The following is a 19411-nucleotide window of genomic DNA, read 5'->3' as shown; positions in this document are numbered from 1 at the left end:
CGATCTTATAACTAGGCTTTCGTACTACATGTATATGCTTTGTAATCATCATTTTTCTTGCGCAGAATTTTTTTACCTTGTGAAAAAGAGGGCGATGTATCACTAAATAGAGCCCATGTTAACTAGCCCTTGATGTGATCCGAGAAAGACCATCAATCAACAGTATAATTAACAATATTTAAACACCGATATATGAGAACAGGGCCATATATGTTTATTTACTCAAACTTTGACCTGCCAATCTAAAAAGAGCTAATAGATCAAGATTTGTGGTCTGAGGTGGCACCGCGTCCTTGGTATCTATCAAAGACAAGTGCGTGTCAGACTTCATTCGACTGGACACTTTGTTCTCATGGTTTTACTCAGAGTCTACTCATTGATAAACTAAATTCAAAACAGTGTCTGTAGTGTGTTAGCTATAAAAAAAAAAATTAACGTGGTATACGTATACTCTAGATGATTTAATGGTAATACGTTTATCCGAAAAATGCTTGATTGAAAAACATGACCAAATTTTGGTAAATCCAACGTTTGTAATTGTCAAGTAATAGTATATAAACATATTAGAGGACAAATAAGGAACTCTCTCTCTCTCTCTCTCTCTCTCTCTCTCTCTCTCTCTCTCTCTCTCTCTCTCTCCTAAACAGTCTTAAAACCCTAGGAACACCAACCCATTTTTTTGGAGTTATTTGTTGGCAAATCTCGGTGACAGACTACATGTATATAGCTGAAAGCAGGTCTTACAAACCATAAGTTGTAGGTGACCCCAGCATTTTGTAGTTTTGTGGCAATACTTGTAAACGAAATAAATATTTGTTTCGCATAAATTCCTTCGACACAAACACTAGATTATTTCTTGGTGATATGGGCTGTTTATCAGCTGTTTGTGCTTCTAAAAAGTGGGAATAAAAAATTCATGTGGTAAGTGTCAAACAACATCTTTATACGCACACACCCTCTTCTTTGTTTAACGCCTATAAATATCCCCTTTGACAAAGTAGTCCCAGGGTCCTGTCTTCGAATGAGGAATCGTCGAAAAATCTTTCATGTGTTGAAGGGTTACCATTTTAAAGGATCTTTAAACTTTATCTACCCAACACAAACAAATAACAGATAGAAATCACCCGTTTCTGCATTTATTGAATCTATCGAACAATTTACTTAGGAAGAACCCGAAGCAGCTTTAAATGGGGGGCATAGAGACACCTCAGGTGATAACAATACAATTTTTTCAGTGGTAATATATGGGGGCCATTGTTTGCCGAGTCTTGCCCCTGTACCTAATTTATGGACTAGTCTTGTCGTTATATTCTAAAACACTATTTAAATTCTTCTTTTTTAAAACAATCTTTTTTAGATTTTTGCATAACAAAGTTACTTTTAATCTGATAAGTGGAGACAATTATGACAATGCCATTCGGAAGTTGAATAGCTGACGAAATAATGAGATAAATCTGCGCTAGGTTGTTGATAGCTCTTGAAAATATTCCCAGACTATTATGTAAAGCGTAGGCGAGAGAGGATATCAGCAACAACAAAAGACAATGGAGATTTCGTAAGTTCACTTATTAAAGATATTATGAATGAAATTCTGACATATTTGTGGAAATACTTTTAGTTGGAAAATTTTAATGGTTTTGATGTTCATTTATGAATAAAACAAGTTGCTATTTTTTCTTATTCAAATTTTGCGTACAGAGTGTTAAAAATGAATTAAAACATACTGAGTGTATAGCTAAAACTGAAGGTAAAATGTATTAGTTTTTTAAAATATAATTTTACGCACTTTTTAATGTATGAGGCCCATATGTATTGTATGAATCACTTTACGTAATAAATTAAAAAGAATTCTTACTAACAATTTACTTCCCCCTATCCTATAGGATGATTTAAATGATTAAAACATTAAATCGCCGAGCGTTAGACTAAAATTTACATTTTAAAGTTTTATCAAAATCACGACCGATTCGTGGAATACAAAATTTTTAAATTTTTGCAGCTTTAGTACAGCGTGACCGAAAAAAAGGGGAGATAATACGGTTTGTAATTAGTCTTTAATTCTGAATTACAATTTCTTTTTTTCTATCTTCCTTTTCAAATGAAATAATCTTTTCTTATTATTTTCGAAAGTCAAATACTTAACAAATACAAATATACAGCATTGATTTTCTTTTTATAATCATGAAAAAAGACGCTCGTTCTATGAATCATTAAGTTCTCGTGCATATTTTGAAATAAACAATTTGTCATAGGGTTAAACAAAAATGGTTATAAAAGATATTATCTCGGTTGCAAATCCGTTGATAATTTTTGTCTTTGATTTCATCTTCTTTTAGCTTGAATGAGATATTGATGAAAGAAAACGCCGGCTTCGAAATAAATTACATTTTATATAATTTGTAATTTAATGACCCATATGTTCACCTTCTCAATCCTAATGTTGGGGGACAGACATACGGACAAAGGGTGAAGGAACAACTCCAACCACCCACACATCCGTTATCGCCTTTTAAAGAAGGGACTTAAATTGATAAAAAAAAAAGTGTTGAAGAAATTATTTCGTTTTCCGTGAATGTTTTTTCTTTTATTTATATTCTTGGAAAATACAACTGGGTAAGATTATCATAGGATCATGCATATTGAGTTAGTTCATAGACGCATCATTTTGTCAAAAAATAAATGTTATTCCTACAAATTATCTCATATTCGGGTCTTAACTGCTATCGCACTGATTCAAATTAAAATCATTTCTCTTCTTTTTTTTTTTATTCTTTTTCATTTCAGAGTAATGAATAACCATTGGACGTGTGCTTCTATAATTACAAATTATTATTAAGATGAAAAAGTTTTTATAAAGTAGACCAAAATTCTCCCAGGGTCATCCTACTTTAGTCTTCAGAGAGCGCACCTTTTTTTTTTTTTTTTTTTTACTCAATTCGACTTAAACACGCCGGCCCTTATCATATAAGTAGTCTTTAGTTTTGTTTTGAAATACAAACATTTCGAAGTGATAGAATGCAGAAAATTTTAATGCCAATGGTCCAAAATCGTGCAAAAGTAGACATGACATTTGTTTTCTTTTCCACTCATCATATGATCATTCTTTTAAGTTGTTGAATGTAAATATATCTTAACACGAAGGGTTAAAAATTCTGCTTATACGAAATCAACAGATGGATACATGTTTAAGGTTATATGTATCCACTGGTATCACTAGTATTGCGTCGATCTTTTTGAATATAGGTTGATACAATCTCGTCTTGGAATTAAGAAGTCTTAGAGAAAATAAATGGATTTTTAAAATAACTTCAATCGCACAGTCATGATTTTTAACCTTTTTAAGAAATGGAAAGTGAGGCCATGTGTATTTTTAATCCCGGATAAGTAAAGTACACGTGCTCTTGTATATTTTAAGTCATGACCAGCTATGAAATTTATAGATAAGTGTATTTAAAATCAAGGGTTACGTAAAGAATCGATATTTAGAAATCTCTCTCTCTCTCTCTCTCTCTCTCTCGATCTCTCTCTCTCTTTCTCTCTCTCTCTCTCATTTGAAAATATTATGTCATTAGATAACATTCTCAGTACTTGTATATTGTACTCTCTTTTCAACTTAAATAAGTTTATATATATTTTTAATAGGGATGATTTCTCAAGCCGTTACTTGTTTTCAATACAACAAAATACCAGTTAAAAATACGAATCTTGATAATGTTAAATTTGTAATAATAGCCTCGTTATGCTCTCATGATTTAATTACTCCTTTTTCTTGCAGTTTTAATTGGAAACAGATAACACTGCAATTTAATCAGTTGGTTTCGTATAATCTATACTCTTTGAAGCTTTTTCGAATGCCAAGAAGAAAATGGGCCCAAGAAGGTTTAACGTATAAATTCAAAAATAATGTAAATTAATAGAAATCGGGGACGTTATATCATCGATTTCTCTATCATATCCCATTTTAAATGCCATTTTGAATCAGCGTGGTGCATCTTGGAAACGCTTTATTGGCTTTTTATTAGTTGTATGGAAGTTTACTGCCATGTTTGACATTGACGAGTACGAAAATAATGCAAAAAGAAATGAGAAAAAATTGGATCTCGTAAAATTCGTTTAATTTTTTTTGTAAAACTAAGTATAGATTTTGTAACATATAGATTTATCCAGTAGATCGCAGAGAAGGGTTGTCACGTTTTCTAGCAGTACCCTTTCTAAAATAATGATTTCATATAGAAATTTCTTGTCAAGTGTCCCACCTTTTTAAATCACAACTTTTATGAAAAAGGTAATAGCAAGTTGATTTGGCTGAATAAACACCTTCTGCTCCTCCCAATGCAACACCCTATCCTGTAATTAAGCTTAGGCGAAGTAAGTCATTATTCCCTTCCTTTACTGTCTGTCGAGCTTTGGGGTACCCCCCCCCCAACCCCGAAATGATACTACTGTGCGTACATGTGCCTTAATAGCATAATTGGAGAAAATAAATAAAAGTTATAACAACTTTGAAAAAAAGGGCATTGACAACAAAACTTTAATCAAGTGGCATGTCCACCCGTCTTCACTATAATAAAATGACCCCACCCATCTCTTCATGCAGCGATCACTGCTATTCCATAAAGAAAAGGCCTAGCATTGTCGGATAGAAAAGGGGTATTTGGTATGAATTTCTTAACACCATGAGTTAATTGCATTGGTTTTTCATGACTCAACATTATGGGTTCCTACGTTTATGGGAGTGCGCGCGATAGTGTGTTGGATTGCTCACTCTTGACGTGTATAGCTTATTATCAAGATTGTCCCCAAAGGAAAGCAGCAACCTTTAACACTAATGATACAGTAGCCACTAGCTAAGGAGTTACTCAAATACTCGCAACGAGACATACATATAGTTATATTTCAAACTGGTTTCCAAAATTACTTCTCTATGCTTATCTCAACCTTTTTCAACGTGAAAAAGAAATTAATTTTAGTCTTTTGAGCTGTCATTTAATTTTTCATAACTATCCATAAATTACTGGGATATTGCATATCAAATTTCATTTTCATACGTCATAAAACACGCTGAGGTAAATCTCTCTATTATTCGAATGACTATTTATTTCGCTAAAATGTCTAACTCTTCATTACAAAATAATTAAAAAATTCTTGCGAGTATCTCTTACACTGAGTCCACTATTCGTGTAATTAAGGAATTTGTCCCCAAATTAAACACCCTTCGTCCGTATTGTTAATGACTTTGCATATTCTTGAGAGAGAGAGAGAGAGAGAGAGAGAGAGAGAGAGAGAGAGAGAGAGAGAGAGAGAGAGAGAGTTGTATTATCAATCTCCCCATGTTGAAGTTTGACTTATGTGATAGATAAAATTTGGACAATGCCAAACGTACATTCTGCTACATCGACATATGATAATGATAAGTTTCTTGATGATATATGGACGAGTGTTTTTTGTAATCATTTATTTTTCTGTAAAGAACTGTAACATTAAGTAATAGCTAATTTTGTTTTATTAACCCCTCTTTGTTATTTTGAAGAGCTGTTCTAAAAGTACAAAACCCCCGACAAAACAGTATTGCCATTTCAAAATTTAATCAATCCAATGGTTAAAGTCAGATGTGTTATTTTCATGCTTTGTCGGAAAAAGTTAACATCTAAATACTTAGTATAAGAAAACAAACCCTTTTGTTAATTTTCTCGGTTCATTAAAACAAAGTTTATTCAGTGTTCGGTGCAAGAAAAAAACCCAGAACCTCAATGACGTCATACTGCGAGAGAAACGATATGTATATACTAACGATATTAGCACCCAAAAGTTCATTAAACAAAAACAATTATCGATAAATAGATACTTGAGATTGGGTTGACAGGTCAAATAACCTGTGTTTGAACAATCACGAAATCTTTAATGTTACATTAGTTCATGAAGGGGTTCCTTATTGTAATTAAGACTATCAATGTAAAGCAGTCCGAACTTAAAAACGGCATCGAGTCATCTAAATGTTTCTTTAAGGGTTCAATAATTGACGTCAGGAATGAAATGCCTCTTCAGATTGTAAAATTGATTTCGGAATCATGTATACATGTGGGTTCAGAACGCCGATATCAAAGACTTTGGAACTTGACCTTGTATTTAAATCATTTTAAGGACCGTCCCGTAACCGTGAAACAAACCAACACCACAAAACACTTCCGATTCTAAATTTAAATCAACAGACTATATTTAATTTAAATAACTTAAAAACCAGAATCATTCCGTCTGCGAGTCTCGTGCTGACCGTTTCATTCATACATGTGTATGGAGTTTTGATTTAAAAATCATTTCTAACAATATCAAGAATACCTAGGGTTCGGGAATTTTATAGAGGGATAAAAGGTACAAAATCGCATGCTCAGTGCAAAGCTCGATCAAGATTTAATTGACTACCGTTAATAATATTTCGTTTTTAAACCCGAAATTTCTTTGAAGTGCCATAAAATTGAGTAAATTGAACGTAGATTCGCTTAATTTGATTCAGGTTATTTTTCATGAAAAGTGCATTTATAAAAGCTTTACAGCATTTAACCTTGATGGAAATTTTCTCATAGGGAATAATAGTTATGGACCTTAATAACCAATCTGAAAGTATGCCTCCTGCCGTAACCATCTCAGTGCCTATATATAAAGGGAAAATTGTTGCTCGTCATTTGCAAACTTATCATTAGAGAATATGAACCTTTGAGTAGACTTTTCTGCACATTCGCTAAATAAGCTTTATATTATATTCGTATATTTCTTAATTTCAGAAAGAAAATCCAGTTCATTATAGCGACCAATTCTGGTAAGTAAACATATTCCATCACCTATTTTTTCATTATTTGTGTTACTCGGTCACTTTTTTTAAATTGAAATCAATGAAACTTGGCATATAGCAAATTCACGTTCTAAAGCACACGAGACGTTGTTTGCACGAAGTGCGTGAAAGATCAGCGGTACCATTCAACAATCTCAACATTGTTTGGAAAACCTGACGGAATCTAGTCTACGTTTAATCCGCTCTCTGTTTTTCGTTCAATATGTTGGTATCTCGCTGTGTCTTACCCTTCATTTATCTTACTTTCAATGTTTAAAGTATTAAGGCAGATCCGTCTCCTCTTAGGCGGCTTCCATCCACGGCCATTGTTTACGATCTTATCAGAATTATTATGCCGTTAATTTTTCAACTTTTTATCCTTTTTATCAACAGTGACAACGTCAACACAAGAACAGTCTACAACAAACAGTCGAAGTGGACGGCAAACCATTCTTATTAACAATGGCTCTCAAACTTCATCGTAATACGATATGGACACACAATACAAACAATATTGGACATCTTGGACTTCACAGTGAAACCAAAAACCTGACTCTCGCAAAAAATACGAGCGTGAAGAAACATTTTGGTGTTCTTATTACTGCTCTGAAAACGAGTGAGAAACAGAATTTCAGAATCATGAGTGGAAACCGACGTGAACTTGAACAGTCCTTATTGGCTCTCACGCAGAGAATGCGAGAAATCAACGCAAACCGACTCTCGGTGCCTGCAATGAGAAAGACTTCTACCTCTTCGAGAGATTCGAGGTCCGTTTCTGATGTCAGCACATTTTCGTTTTCATCGTCCAATTCCAGTGCCACGTCTTATAACTCTTTTTCGAAATACATTGGTCGAAGACTTTCGCCGGTAAAAGGGAAAAGAAAATCTCGGGTTTCACTCGAGAAAGATACTGTAGACAATGATAAACAGGAGGAAGATGGGAAGAAAAGAGAACGGAGATTGGCTACGATCTCTCCGCCAAATATCGTTGAGCTTCAGAAGATGTCCGAAGATCCAAATGAATTTGCTGAAAAAGCAAACTTCTCTCTACCCGAGTTACAGGACAGAGTTTTTCTGCGTAAAAGCTCTGTTCGAATTACTCCGTTTCCCGATCTTCCAGTAGAATCGGAAAATACTAATAGGGAGGAATCATCATCAACCGTTTCTGGTGATCATGGCAGCACTCCAAGACGATCAGTACGCAAAAAGTCCAAAGTCGGCAAAAAATATAGCAAAGGAAGCATGGAAGACATTCATGTGCAGGAACCAGAAACAACCCGCAACAACCCTCACGCAAGAATGATTGCACTGCAGAAACTGCAGATGGAAACCCAGAAGCGAGCTGCGCTTATTGAAAAACAGAGACAAGAATTGATCAAGAAAAATCGCAAAGAAGTGACTGAATGTTTTCGATATTCGCATGCCGTGGAGCAGTTTCTGAAATCAAAAAGACAAAATTCCAAGATTTCTATGTCTGATGTACCAGATGAGGTCGAATACGACGACCAGGGACGCGAGATTCGCCATCTCGGTCCTTCTGTTTTGGCCGTGATAAACGTGGATGACATGGACTACGTCACCAGCGTCACTGTGCGTCGCAGACGACACACAACAAGCGGTCTAGGAGAAAAACGACCGAGTTTCTACAGATCGAAATCAAGAAAATCAATCGCTTCCATTTATCACCCATTGCCGAGCATCAGCAAGGAATCAAAACCAACGGAACAGTCTTCCAAGAAACTTATCTCAAAAGACAGTCTTCCGCCACTTGCAGAGGAGCAAGTAGTAGTCACGTGAGACATTCTACGTATGCGCGGTCGAATTTCTAAGCAGCCATGAAATCTAAACTTTTTGGAACAATCACGTTTTAGTGTTTATAGCTAGGTCTTGCCTTTATTAATTAAGGCGTGTCTCTTGATGCGTTTACACGAACGTCAAACTTGCCATTTATGTATTGAATGAATAAATCATTTATGTTATATTTTTCTTTGTTCATTTTAATCAATCTTTCCTTTTTTGCAAGAAACATTAAAGTCACAGTACTGTATAGTTGTAACATTTTGTTTCAACGTTAAAAATGTTCAATGTCATTATATTTTAAAGAAATTGCAGTATTTACTTTAACATGGATTCCAGGCACGTAGCATCGTTTTTGAAAGTTGGGGGGGGGGGGGGGGCAGACTCATCCAAAATATCTTGACAAGAAAAAAAAAAGAAAAAAATCTTTGCTGCGCAAAAAAGTAGGGGGGGGGGGACTGGGCCAGCCCCCGATGCTACGTGCCTGGATTCTAAGGATCCAAAACTTTCTGTACAAATTTTGAATACATGTAGCTCGAGGATAGTCTAAAACACCCATGCAACTCGCTGGAAAAAAATCATACACCATCGCAAATCAGAGAGATCCTATAGAACAGTTTTAGATGAATTTCTATATGCACAAGCTTAATATATAAGGCATGCTAGAATCAACCCCCCACCCTCATCGCCAATCATTTCAACTTATAAAAAAGTTTACGGTATCGTTAACTGTTTAAGCACGTATTAGAGAGATCTTTGTGTGAAATAGAAATGTTGAATTGAACGAAATTATATACATGTAGCTTGAAACGGAATGGGATCAAACAAATTTTTTTTTAATTATTTATCTATTGAAATAAAATTGATCTTTCAAATAAAAAAAACCTATAATGACAGCATTCTTTGAATTAAAATAAATCACACGTTAGCAAAAATTACTATTGGTGAAAGTATAAGGAGAGGTAACTCCTATTTCGTTAGGTCTAATTAAAATAGTTCGACGATAATATAGACATAAGACATCATTCGTTATATATCTTAATCGTATTAAAACTTTGAGATATGTATTACATTTGCTAAGATTTTTCAAAGAACACTTAATTCTTCAGTTCTTGGTCCCTTAAGAATTTCTCGGCCAAACTGATCTCGATTTACTCCTTAACCGTGTGTAGATGGTCGGGGACCCAACTCTTAGAGAAAATATTAAAATTCTTCCAAATGTCACGTGCCTTTGTGAATTGTCTCATTTGACAGACCCCCATTGTTAGGGACTTTGTTTTGTCGGGCTGTCGCCAGTCAATATATGGTCTGAATTAAGGTAGTTTAACCTGGTTTTAGACGATGATAAATTCTGTCATCAGAGACAACAATACGTGGGCATCATAACATTTAAAAGTTGTTCAATCAATGGCGCAATCAATAAATCGATCTATCGATTGATCTGTTGATAATTCATTCCATTACTTTAACTTATGCATTGGTTGCCATATAACCGAGACTCCGTATATTTACAGATATAAGATTATATCATATGTCCACGCAGCCATTTACTTCGGAATCATGTAAATTCGTAGGGACATTAATTGATTTGTAGATCCGTTTTCATGAATATTGATTGATTAAACATCAAGTTTCACAATTCGATAAGGATAAATTGAGATTTGTCAGTTGAACAATTTCCGGCTATCCGCGAAAGTTAATGCACCGCGAATATAATTAATCTCACGCCACTTTTATCATTTTTATGAAAGACCGAGTACCGGATTAAGTTGAATAGTACGTGAGACTAATTTCCAACTCTCTTTACAAAGAATTTGGGGATTCTTCTCCGACTATATAAAATGTCACAAAATTCAGGAGTTGGGTCGATTTGACTGAAGGGTCAATTAAGTTCATTAATTAGTATGGACTAGTCAAAGGTCAAAACGGTTCCACGGGCACCTGACGTTATATATTTTTCTCAGCCTAATAAAAAATATAATATATAACGTCAGGTGCCTGTGCCGTGAACGGTTCTTGTAGAACATGTAGAATATATATATCTAGAATACGTCTCCAAATTCCTTTGATTCGTGGACCTGTCTTCACACTCAATGTCAGTGTTATTACTTTTTTATTGTGTAGCTTTCATTTTATTAGATTGGCTAATATTAGCGGGTAAGGAAAAGAAACGGAAATGTATCAAATGAGAATTTTTTATATCGGGCTCGGCATTCCGATTTGCATGTAAATAATAAAAATTTGGAATTACTTCCTCTTCAGAGTCTTCCCTATCATAACTCAAATAGATTTTTCTTTTCCGTCGTGCCTACGATATGACGTCTACAGTCCGGCCTTGCAGACCTCCTCCACCTGTTCCAAAGCCAGGTAAATTCAGATAAACTCTTCAGTCGTTGAACTTTGACAGGTTGTCAACAGTGTTAATCAATGCTAACGTCTGTGTTGGGAGCGGTTGGGCATCTTGTCATACCTCATTGAAAACAATACATTTGATTGCCCTAATTGACAAATCGCATTACATTCCACGATATCTAAAGGAAATTAAAATAAATATCTCTTCATGAGTGACGAGTCTCTATTGAAGGCTACATGCCTGCATGTCTGCATGTCCACTATTCAATATAGAGGATTTTTTCATAAAAATTTTGCATGATTTTGCCACATTATGCTCCTATTTACATAGTCATTCATGCACTTATGATATGTAATTTTGTTTTGTTTTTTGTTTTATGCAGGACACGTTAGAGTAGTAAGAGCTCTGTATCGCTATGAGGCTCAACAGGTGTGTATAGTAATTGTGTAATTTAAAAAAAAAATCGTAAGATTATAAATAAATATTATAAATTCATATTACAACTTTATTGACTTAAGCGATGGAGTCAATATTGAAAAGAGAAATGACCTCAGATTAGCAATGTCCAGTTGAGTCAATGTGGTCTTCTTATGTCATTTGATTACATGCATGGTAATCATGGTAATTAATATATCATTTCAGGGCGATGAGCTGTCCTTTGACGAGGGTGACACACTTTACATTCTTGATATGAGTAACACTGATTGGTGGAAAGCAAAGTGTGGAAACAACACGGGACTTATCCCCAGTAATTACGGTGAGCAGAAGAACTACAAATTCTTATGAATATTCAGGTGTAAAATATTTGTATAGCGCGCATCATCAAAGTCCACAAAAATGAAAACCACAAAATTCTGATGATGGTGAATAGCTTGTGTTGAGCAACTTTTCCAACAGATGTGGAAATGTATTACTGTTTATCTAAGAGGTTTAAGTGTGGAATTAATAGCTATATCACTAGCAGGATTAATAAGTAGTTACAGCTTTAGTGATGCATCAGCTTGTTGCACTTACAAGCGAGTTTTAAACAAGGGGTTGGGGTGGGTTTGACTTTTATTCCCTTTCAGCTAATAAGTTGATTGATAATGGATGAATGGTTTACATGTACTTGATTCTGTAGTGTTTAAATTCATTTTGAGAAATAAGTAGAAATTAAGTAAAAGGCTAACCATGCAGCCTAACCTATATAACCAGTTGATACCATATAGTGGTTACAATAACATAGAGATCCACTTTTTATCTGTATTTTGAATATCACTGATATGGCATAATTACTGTGGAATCATTAAAATTCGTGGGGGCCAATTTTCGTGGATTGCTTAAATTTTACAGGTTCGTTGGGACGTAATTTCGTGTATTCTCTAAAACATACAAAGGAAATATGACTTTATTACCCTCATGTATTAATTCATGGAGGATGTTAGGTATCCACGAATTCCACGAAAATTGAGCCCCCACGAAATCTAATGATTCCACAGTATACAATAATTATGCAATGTTTAAATTTTCATTTGTACCAAGCAACCTAGGAACAATTAGAGATATATACTGAAGAAATTTTAAGTGTTTCAAAAGCAGAATACAATTTAAATAAATGTACAATTCTCCAACACTAAGTGGAGTTGTTATTTCCTCAATTATTTAGTACACGTAGTAGATTCATATGTCTTTTAAGTTGTGACTATATGATCAATATAATGCAAATGTTTCTATTTTGCCGTTTGATAATTTTTGTGAAAACTTGTAGTTGACCAAAATACAGAGGCTATTGACTACCCACTTCACGAAGCTTCAAAACGTGGAAACATCACATTTATGAGGGAATGCATATCAAACAATGTAAGTGGTTCAATTATTCTTCAAGTCAGCGAAATAGTGAAATGATTTCATGTTTTTTTCCCTATTACTATTTGAACACAATACTGGTAGAACAAAAGCCTTAAGGACATGAATTTTATTTCTATTTAACAGAGAAGCTTTAATTTTATTATTATCAATATATTATGAAAATTTGGTCTTCATTTATAATTGTTTAAACTGTATTGAGAGAGAGAGAAAGAAAGAGAGAAAGAGAGAGACAGAGAGAGTATTGATCATTTAAAGGTTGTTACTATCAAACAAGCCAAAGATCTAGTAGCCAGAAGAGATCGGAGTTTTGGTTATGGTAGTTCAATACCCAATATTCAAGAAAAAAAATCAGAGAAATTGAGACATTGTCTCCATTAAATTGGTTTTTTCCCCCATTGAATGCAGGTGTCTGTCAATGGCTTAGATAAAGCTGGATCCACTCCTCTACACTGGGCAGCACATGGGGGACACTTAGACTGTATCCAGTTATTACTCGGCTCAAACTGTCAGGTCAACGTTCAGGTATGTTCACACTGTCAAGTCAACGTTCAGGTATGTTCAAACTCTCAGGTCAACGTTCAGGTATGTTCAAACTGTCAGGTCAACGTTCAGGTATGTTCAAACTGTCAGTTCAACATTCAGGTATGTTCAAACTGTCAGGTCAACGTTCAGGTATGTTCACACTGTCAAGTCAACGTTCAGGTATGTTCACACTGTCAAGTCAACGTTCAGGTATGCTCAAACTGTCAGGTCAATGTTCAGGTATGTGTCCTGGTCTCAAATCCATGCAGCACATTACGCATATCCATGTAATTGGTAAAAATTGATTGGTGTTTTTTTTTTAATGAAGGATTTCTGGTACAATTTAAGTGTCCATCATCATAGTATCTATTAAGTTATATGAAGTATTAGATAATATGCTATGTAATACAGCCAGATGTTCACTCTCCTCTATAACTGAACACATCTGTCTTTTCCACTTCATTTAATGGCCATGCCAGGAACAGTAATATAGAAACATGGAGTATCGATTTAAAATGATACGTACACACCTCTTGTTCAAATGTTCGTACATGTATTTTCTATATACAAGATGTAAGCATTGTGAATATTTTTTATAGAACAAAATTACTCTCATAGGAGTTTCAATCAATTGACTGTTCTTGCTTTTGTTGACAGAATAAATTAGGAGACACCCCATTACATTCAGCAGCCTGGAAGAACCACGCAGAGGCAGTCAAACTGTTAATTCAGAAAGGTATTTATTCCCAATGTGTCAGTTTTTATGTTAAGCTTTTACTTCTTTAAAAAATATTTTCAGTTGATATACTTACCAAATTTTTTGTCCCACCAGCCAGCTGCTATTGCTTGTAAATTTAATCCATCTTTTTAAATCAAATACAGATGTACTGTATGGGCACTGGTGCTTGTGACAGGAACTATTACACTTCCTTATGCCCTCCCCACCATATTTTAAGTGTTTAAGTTTTTTGTTTCAAGGTGCTCGAGTGGATATTAAGAATAATGAAGGCAGGTTGCCACTGGAGCTAACGAAGGATCCAGAGTGTGCAGCCCTGATCAAACAAGCAGGTAACACAGTTCATCCCATTGGCTAATGTTTGACTGAAAAATTCATTTTGCATGCAGTTCAGTTTAATTGTCTGCATCATAAATGTTTGATGAAAATCCATGTACCATTTAGAAAATGAAAAGTTTATTTGCCATCTTGTACTGGTATTAATGTACTCACAAAGCCCTGGCAAATTGATGTTGTAGATAATTGCTTTTTCAGACCTTCCTTACTTTCGGTATTTAAATAAAATGTGAACCTTTTTGTTACAGTTGCGCCAAGGAACAGTTATTCAAATGATTATGGAGATGAGGAGGACTCCGATTAGACTCACTCAACCATGTCAAGATGGTGGATTTCATTTTGATCCGCTGGTTTTCTCGGTCCATTTATAATTGCGCAACATTTACCTTAGGTTGACCATTTCAGAACTTTGACAGCACTATGCACTGAGTGTGCTATTTATAACACAGAGGCATTTACCTTTTATTCAATGTAAAAAGGTGTATAAAATTCTTGTTTTCACAAGATGAACATCATGTATTCAGTGAAATGAAAACAAAACTGCTTTATATAATAGTATGTGTTTGCAGTTTTATCTTTAATTGTGAAAATATTTTTTCTCAGAGAGGTATAGCTTTCTTAAATATGTATATCGTACTATGAAGACAATTTATGCATGGCCAAATGAAGACAATTTATGCATGGCCAAGTGGTAGCGTAGATGTGTTTTTGATTTGAGGTCACTGGTTCAATTCCCCCAAATAAGGAAGGTTTTGAAAATTGTATGGTATTTTGACAGATATATCAATTTCATGAAATATAAAGGAACGGATTGAGGATCTGATTTCAATCAGACTGATAAAAAAAATATACCTCCTGTTTCAAGTTCCTATTAAAAAAGGTGCTATACCGCTTTGTTTACTCTTTGTGGAATTTATATGCGTTTTTTCCTCTGAAATATTAATATATTTATTTCTGTTACTAAGTTTCAATGTATGCAATTGTGAGTCAAACTTATTTTTAGGTTTGTAAGTTTGTCAAAAGTGAATGTTCTTTTAGGTGAATCTCAGTCTATGTATTGTTTTAATCTCTTTAGGCTTTAAATAACAATTGTTCTTAAACTTCTGAAATAAAAAATAACCAAGCCAAGTGCAAAATGAATATTGTTTGAAATGAAAGGAATTTTTAAACACATTTTATGGTTCTTCGATTTCAAACATGTTAGGAATATGAGCCTATCTATTTAAACCACATTCCATTGATGCCATTTTAAAAAGATACTTAATAATCAAGGGTGACATCTAGCACTTTGAATTAGCGATTAAAGTTTCGATTTGATCGGAAAGAGAAAATGAGCAGCTAATCCTAACGCTATTTCCTGTTATCTACAATCATACTGAACTATTTCCTCAACCCACTTTAAAATGAACTATATACTGTATTTAAATCCTTATTTTACTTCCTCTTTCTCCTTGGTCAATTATCATAACATTTTAAATCCATAATATTTATTAGAATATTGATGCATGGACAACAATATCTGGTTTAGATTTATTGAAAAAGAATTTGCAAAAAAAAACAAACCCCAGACCCCTTTCTTTTCCCAATAAAAAAATTAAAACCTATTAATTAAGATGAAAAAATGTGTATGATGAAAACTTGTTAATGTGAGATTTTTTTTTATAAATATGAAGTACCAGTACTTATTATTTCATTGCTGTTATGCAATTTCCATTTAATCTAAAAAAAAAAAATCAATAGAATCATAATATTTGTTTTCCTTTCACATTGAAATTTCCAAAAAAAAGGTCGTGATAATTATCATGTAAATATATGTTACAATCTATTTTTGTTAATTTCATTTTTTTATTACATGTTATCCTAACATACATAAAAACAATGCATTCAGTATACAACTTATCAACTAGTCATCGGAAGTGTATCAGTATCCACTCTTGCTCTGAATTGTTTTGTAAAATATTTCTTACAGATTGTACTTCTATGCAATAAAGTTGTAAAATGCAAACAATGTTGCACTTCTTAGTTTCGAAGAATGTGGAGCTCTGCATCTTGCTTTTAAAACTGACATTAAAATTTTGGTGTCCATTAGATATTACTTCATGAAGCATTGTTAGCATTGAAGTAAAATTGAAAATTTTAGCTTAAGTCATTACTATGCCCCTTTATTTTCCTGGGCTGCATTCAAGATCATAGAAGTTACTAACAGGCACATGATGTAATATAATTTTCTCATAATAAAAAATATATATCCTCATTAAATAGAGGGGATATTTTTTATTGTGAGAAAAATGTATAACCTTAGGTGCCTGTGCAGTTACCTAGCTCTACATAGCCTCTATAATCTTGAATGATATGTTAGGTTCAATACACTACTACATATCTAATCTAGCAGTCAGGGCAACTGAAAAATTGAAAGCGCAGCCCAGTATTCCCGATGCATTGTAACAATTTCATGTACAGTTGAGCTTCTTTATCATAAATATCAATACATGTATTTATCCGAGATTTGTCATAGCAAGTTTGAAGTGCAAACCATGCACTCTTACTTTATGTACATCATCAACAGCTTGACTGGTCTTTTGTTAGTTTCAGAACTGTCGACCTAAAGTTTCACAGCTAGCATCTCAAAATGTAACATCCATGCAATTTTGATTCAGCTAGGGTACAGTTTCTAAGATCTTCTCCAAAAACTTGAATGAAAAAAAAGGATCAAATTCAGCATCCATCTTGCAAATATTGTTACTGTATACAGGGTTATTTTTGCCCCGTGTTATTTCCACCCCTTCTTCACTTGCAAACAGTTTTGCCCCATCTTGAATTCGCAGACAAAGTTGTGTTTAAAAAGAGATAATTGGAATTTGGCAAATATTTCCCTATATACAGTAAGACTCTCCAGACAGCGAAGCTGTCTACCGGTACTTCCTTAAAATGTGAGCTAACAATTGCAGTCTCTTGAGATCAGTTTCTGTGGAGTCTTATTTTGTCAGTCTTCTCAAAAGCAAGATGTCTCTCCATTGTTTACATATACCATAAGTTTCTTAAGGCCAGCATTTTTTGAAATTTCGATTTACAAACCCGCCGACCCTATTTTCTAAAAAATTCAAATAAAAATAAAAGGACCTGAACTAGCTATTAATTTTATTTTTTCCTCCGACCCGAAATTTTCTTTTTGGTAAAAATAAAAATAAATGTTGATGCAATCACGTATGTGTAGTCTGAATTATTGTTGTTCATGCATTGATTAAAAAAGACCAAGTTATTTCCGATCAAGTCACAGGCACTAGAAGTCACAAAAAACCACCATAGGGCCTACTCATGTTTGCTTTCGTCCAACCCTACAATTTACGACCATTAAGTTTTGTGATCGGCAACTTTGCCAGAATTTCCTCAAGAAAGAGAAGTTGAAGTCTTTTTCTATCACAATTCCGTAAATTAAAAAAAAAAACTCATTGGCAAGAAAATGATAAGTTATTGTTAAAAAAAACATTTTTGCAAAATAAATTCTAAAATAATCATAATTTAACCGTTTGGAAATAGATCCTCTACATAACGGTTGTAAGTGGGTCATAGGGTTGGACTAATAACCCTAAACACACTGAACACAGGAGTCTTATGACTGAAGGAAAGAAAACGATTTTATTTGTCATTAAGCTAACAAAATAACGTAACTTTTCCTTTATTAAAGATATAATTACATAAATTAATAAAATTTTAAAAGTTAGTTAGTCTTTTTTAAATAAAAAAACTTGTTTGATTGTTCACTGACATTTATGGACATGATTCTAATCCAATTTATTTTCAGTAAAAATATTAAATTTTGAATTTGTGAATAGCATTGTTAATTTAATCAAATAAATGATTTCTCAAACTTCTTCCTATATTTGTGCAAGGAAGAATTGAAAACTCCCTTTATTTTTAGGTCTTAATGTATATGTACAGTATGTACATGTACTTGTATATATAAAAAAAACCTTTGTTTTTATACATGCATGTACAATATATCAACACAAATTTTCAGTGCCCATGGATAAAATATGTTATGATAAGAACATCACCAACAACCAAAATTACTTACATATTTAAAAACATAGGTAATCATAGATTACTAAGCTCACCGAGACGGAGCATCACCATTCTGAGACATCACCTTCATAAGACCACCTTTATCATTTTATATGAAAATCATACTTTATGATCTTGGATATTCATGAATTCTGTTTTGACAAAATATCGTATATCATCTGATAAAATTTTTTATGATAATCATATGTTCATATGTTAATCAATACAATGATATAAAATTAAATATTGTATCATGTCATATTTATAATATATATCATATAAAACAATAAAATACCGTAATAAACAATAATGAGATATGATATTGTAATGTATGATATGACATTGTATTGTGTTATACCTTATTGTATTTGATCACATAATACAATATCATAAAATATAATACAATATAGTATTATATTACAATATCATATTACATAATACATCATAACATTGAAACATATTATATTGTATAATATAGTATGATATTGTATTGAATGACACTGAAACATATTTGATACATTATATGATATTATATCATATAATACAATATAATTTGATTCCAACATTGTATCTTATCAAATGATACAATATTATGTGATAAAGCAAAATATTATAAAATACATTATTATATTATGACACAATAATATATATTACAATATCATATAATACAATTTCATGTGATAAGATAATATATCATATAAACAAATATCATATCATACAATATCGTATGATACAATATTATATAATATTACAATATCATATAATACAATTTCATGTGATATAATTCTATATTACTGAAACCAATATCATATTATACAATATTGTATGATACAATATTATAGAATATACAATATTGTATCATAGGATACAATATAATATTTTGCAATATCTTCTGTAATTGTATCATGTGATAAAATAATAAATTAAAAAT

At 33.1% G+C, this 19411-nt stretch overlaps 2 protein-coding genes across 4 annotated transcripts; both read left to right on the top strand.

Annotated features, from left to right (window-relative positions):
* Positions 1-1367: 1367 nt before the first annotated feature.
* LOC128178434 (uncharacterized) lies at positions 1368-8809 on the top strand. Of its 3 annotated transcripts, none has more exons than XM_052845591.1 (3): positions 1368-1555; positions 6780-6814; positions 7220-8809. In XM_052845591.1, the coding sequence occupies exon 3, from the start codon at positions 7289-7291 to the stop codon at positions 8621-8623; it is 1335 nt and encodes a 444-aa protein (XP_052701551.1). In that variant the 5' UTR covers positions 1368-1555; positions 6780-6814; positions 7220-7288; the 3' UTR covers positions 8624-8809. The 3 variants fall into 3 exon arrangements, with proteins under 3 accessions (XP_052701551.1, XP_052701552.1, XP_052701550.1); XM_052845592.1 differs by lacking the exon at positions 1368-1555 and adding an exon at positions 2446-2466; XM_052845590.1 differs by lacking the exon at positions 1368-1555 and adding an exon at positions 6023-6369.
* A 2047-nt stretch (positions 8810-10856) lies between these two features.
* On the top strand, positions 10857-14976 carry LOC128178085 (osteoclast-stimulating factor 1-like). Its single transcript, XM_052845095.1, has 8 exons — positions 10857-10990; positions 11359-11405; positions 11619-11733; positions 12724-12815; positions 13230-13346; positions 14004-14082; positions 14325-14414; positions 14667-14976. The coding sequence occupies exons 1-8, from the start codon at positions 10939-10941 to the stop codon at positions 14720-14722; spliced, it is 648 nt and encodes a 215-aa protein (XP_052701055.1). The 5' UTR covers positions 10857-10938; the 3' UTR covers positions 14723-14976.
* The last annotated feature ends 4435 nt before the right edge of the window (positions 14977-19411 follow it).

Source organism: Crassostrea angulata, chromosome 3 (genome assembly GCF_025612915.1).
Source record: "Crassostrea angulata isolate pt1a10 chromosome 3, ASM2561291v2, whole genome shotgun sequence".
Lineage (NCBI taxonomy): Eukaryota > Metazoa > Mollusca > Bivalvia > Ostreida > Ostreidae > Magallana > Magallana angulata.
This window is presented reverse-complemented; position numbering and strand designations above follow the sequence as displayed.

Bases quoted from the DNA above. Each gene is read 5' to 3' on its own strand.
- LOC128178434 (XM_052845591.1), top strand. From the start codon at position 7,289: ATGGCTCTCAAACTTCATCGTAATACGATATGGACACACAATACAAAC.
- LOC128178085 (XM_052845095.1), top strand. From the start codon at position 10,939: ATGACGTCTACAGTCCGGCCTTGCAGACCTCCTCCACCTGTTCCAAAG. The intron at 10,991-11,358 runs GTAAATTCAGAT...TGTTTTATGCAG, and splicing joins TCCACCTGTTCCAAAGCCAG to GACACGTTAGAGTAGTAAGA. The intron at 11,406-11,618 runs GTGTGTATAGTA...ATATCATTTCAG, and splicing joins ATCGCTATGAGGCTCAACAG to GGCGATGAGCTGTCCTTTGA.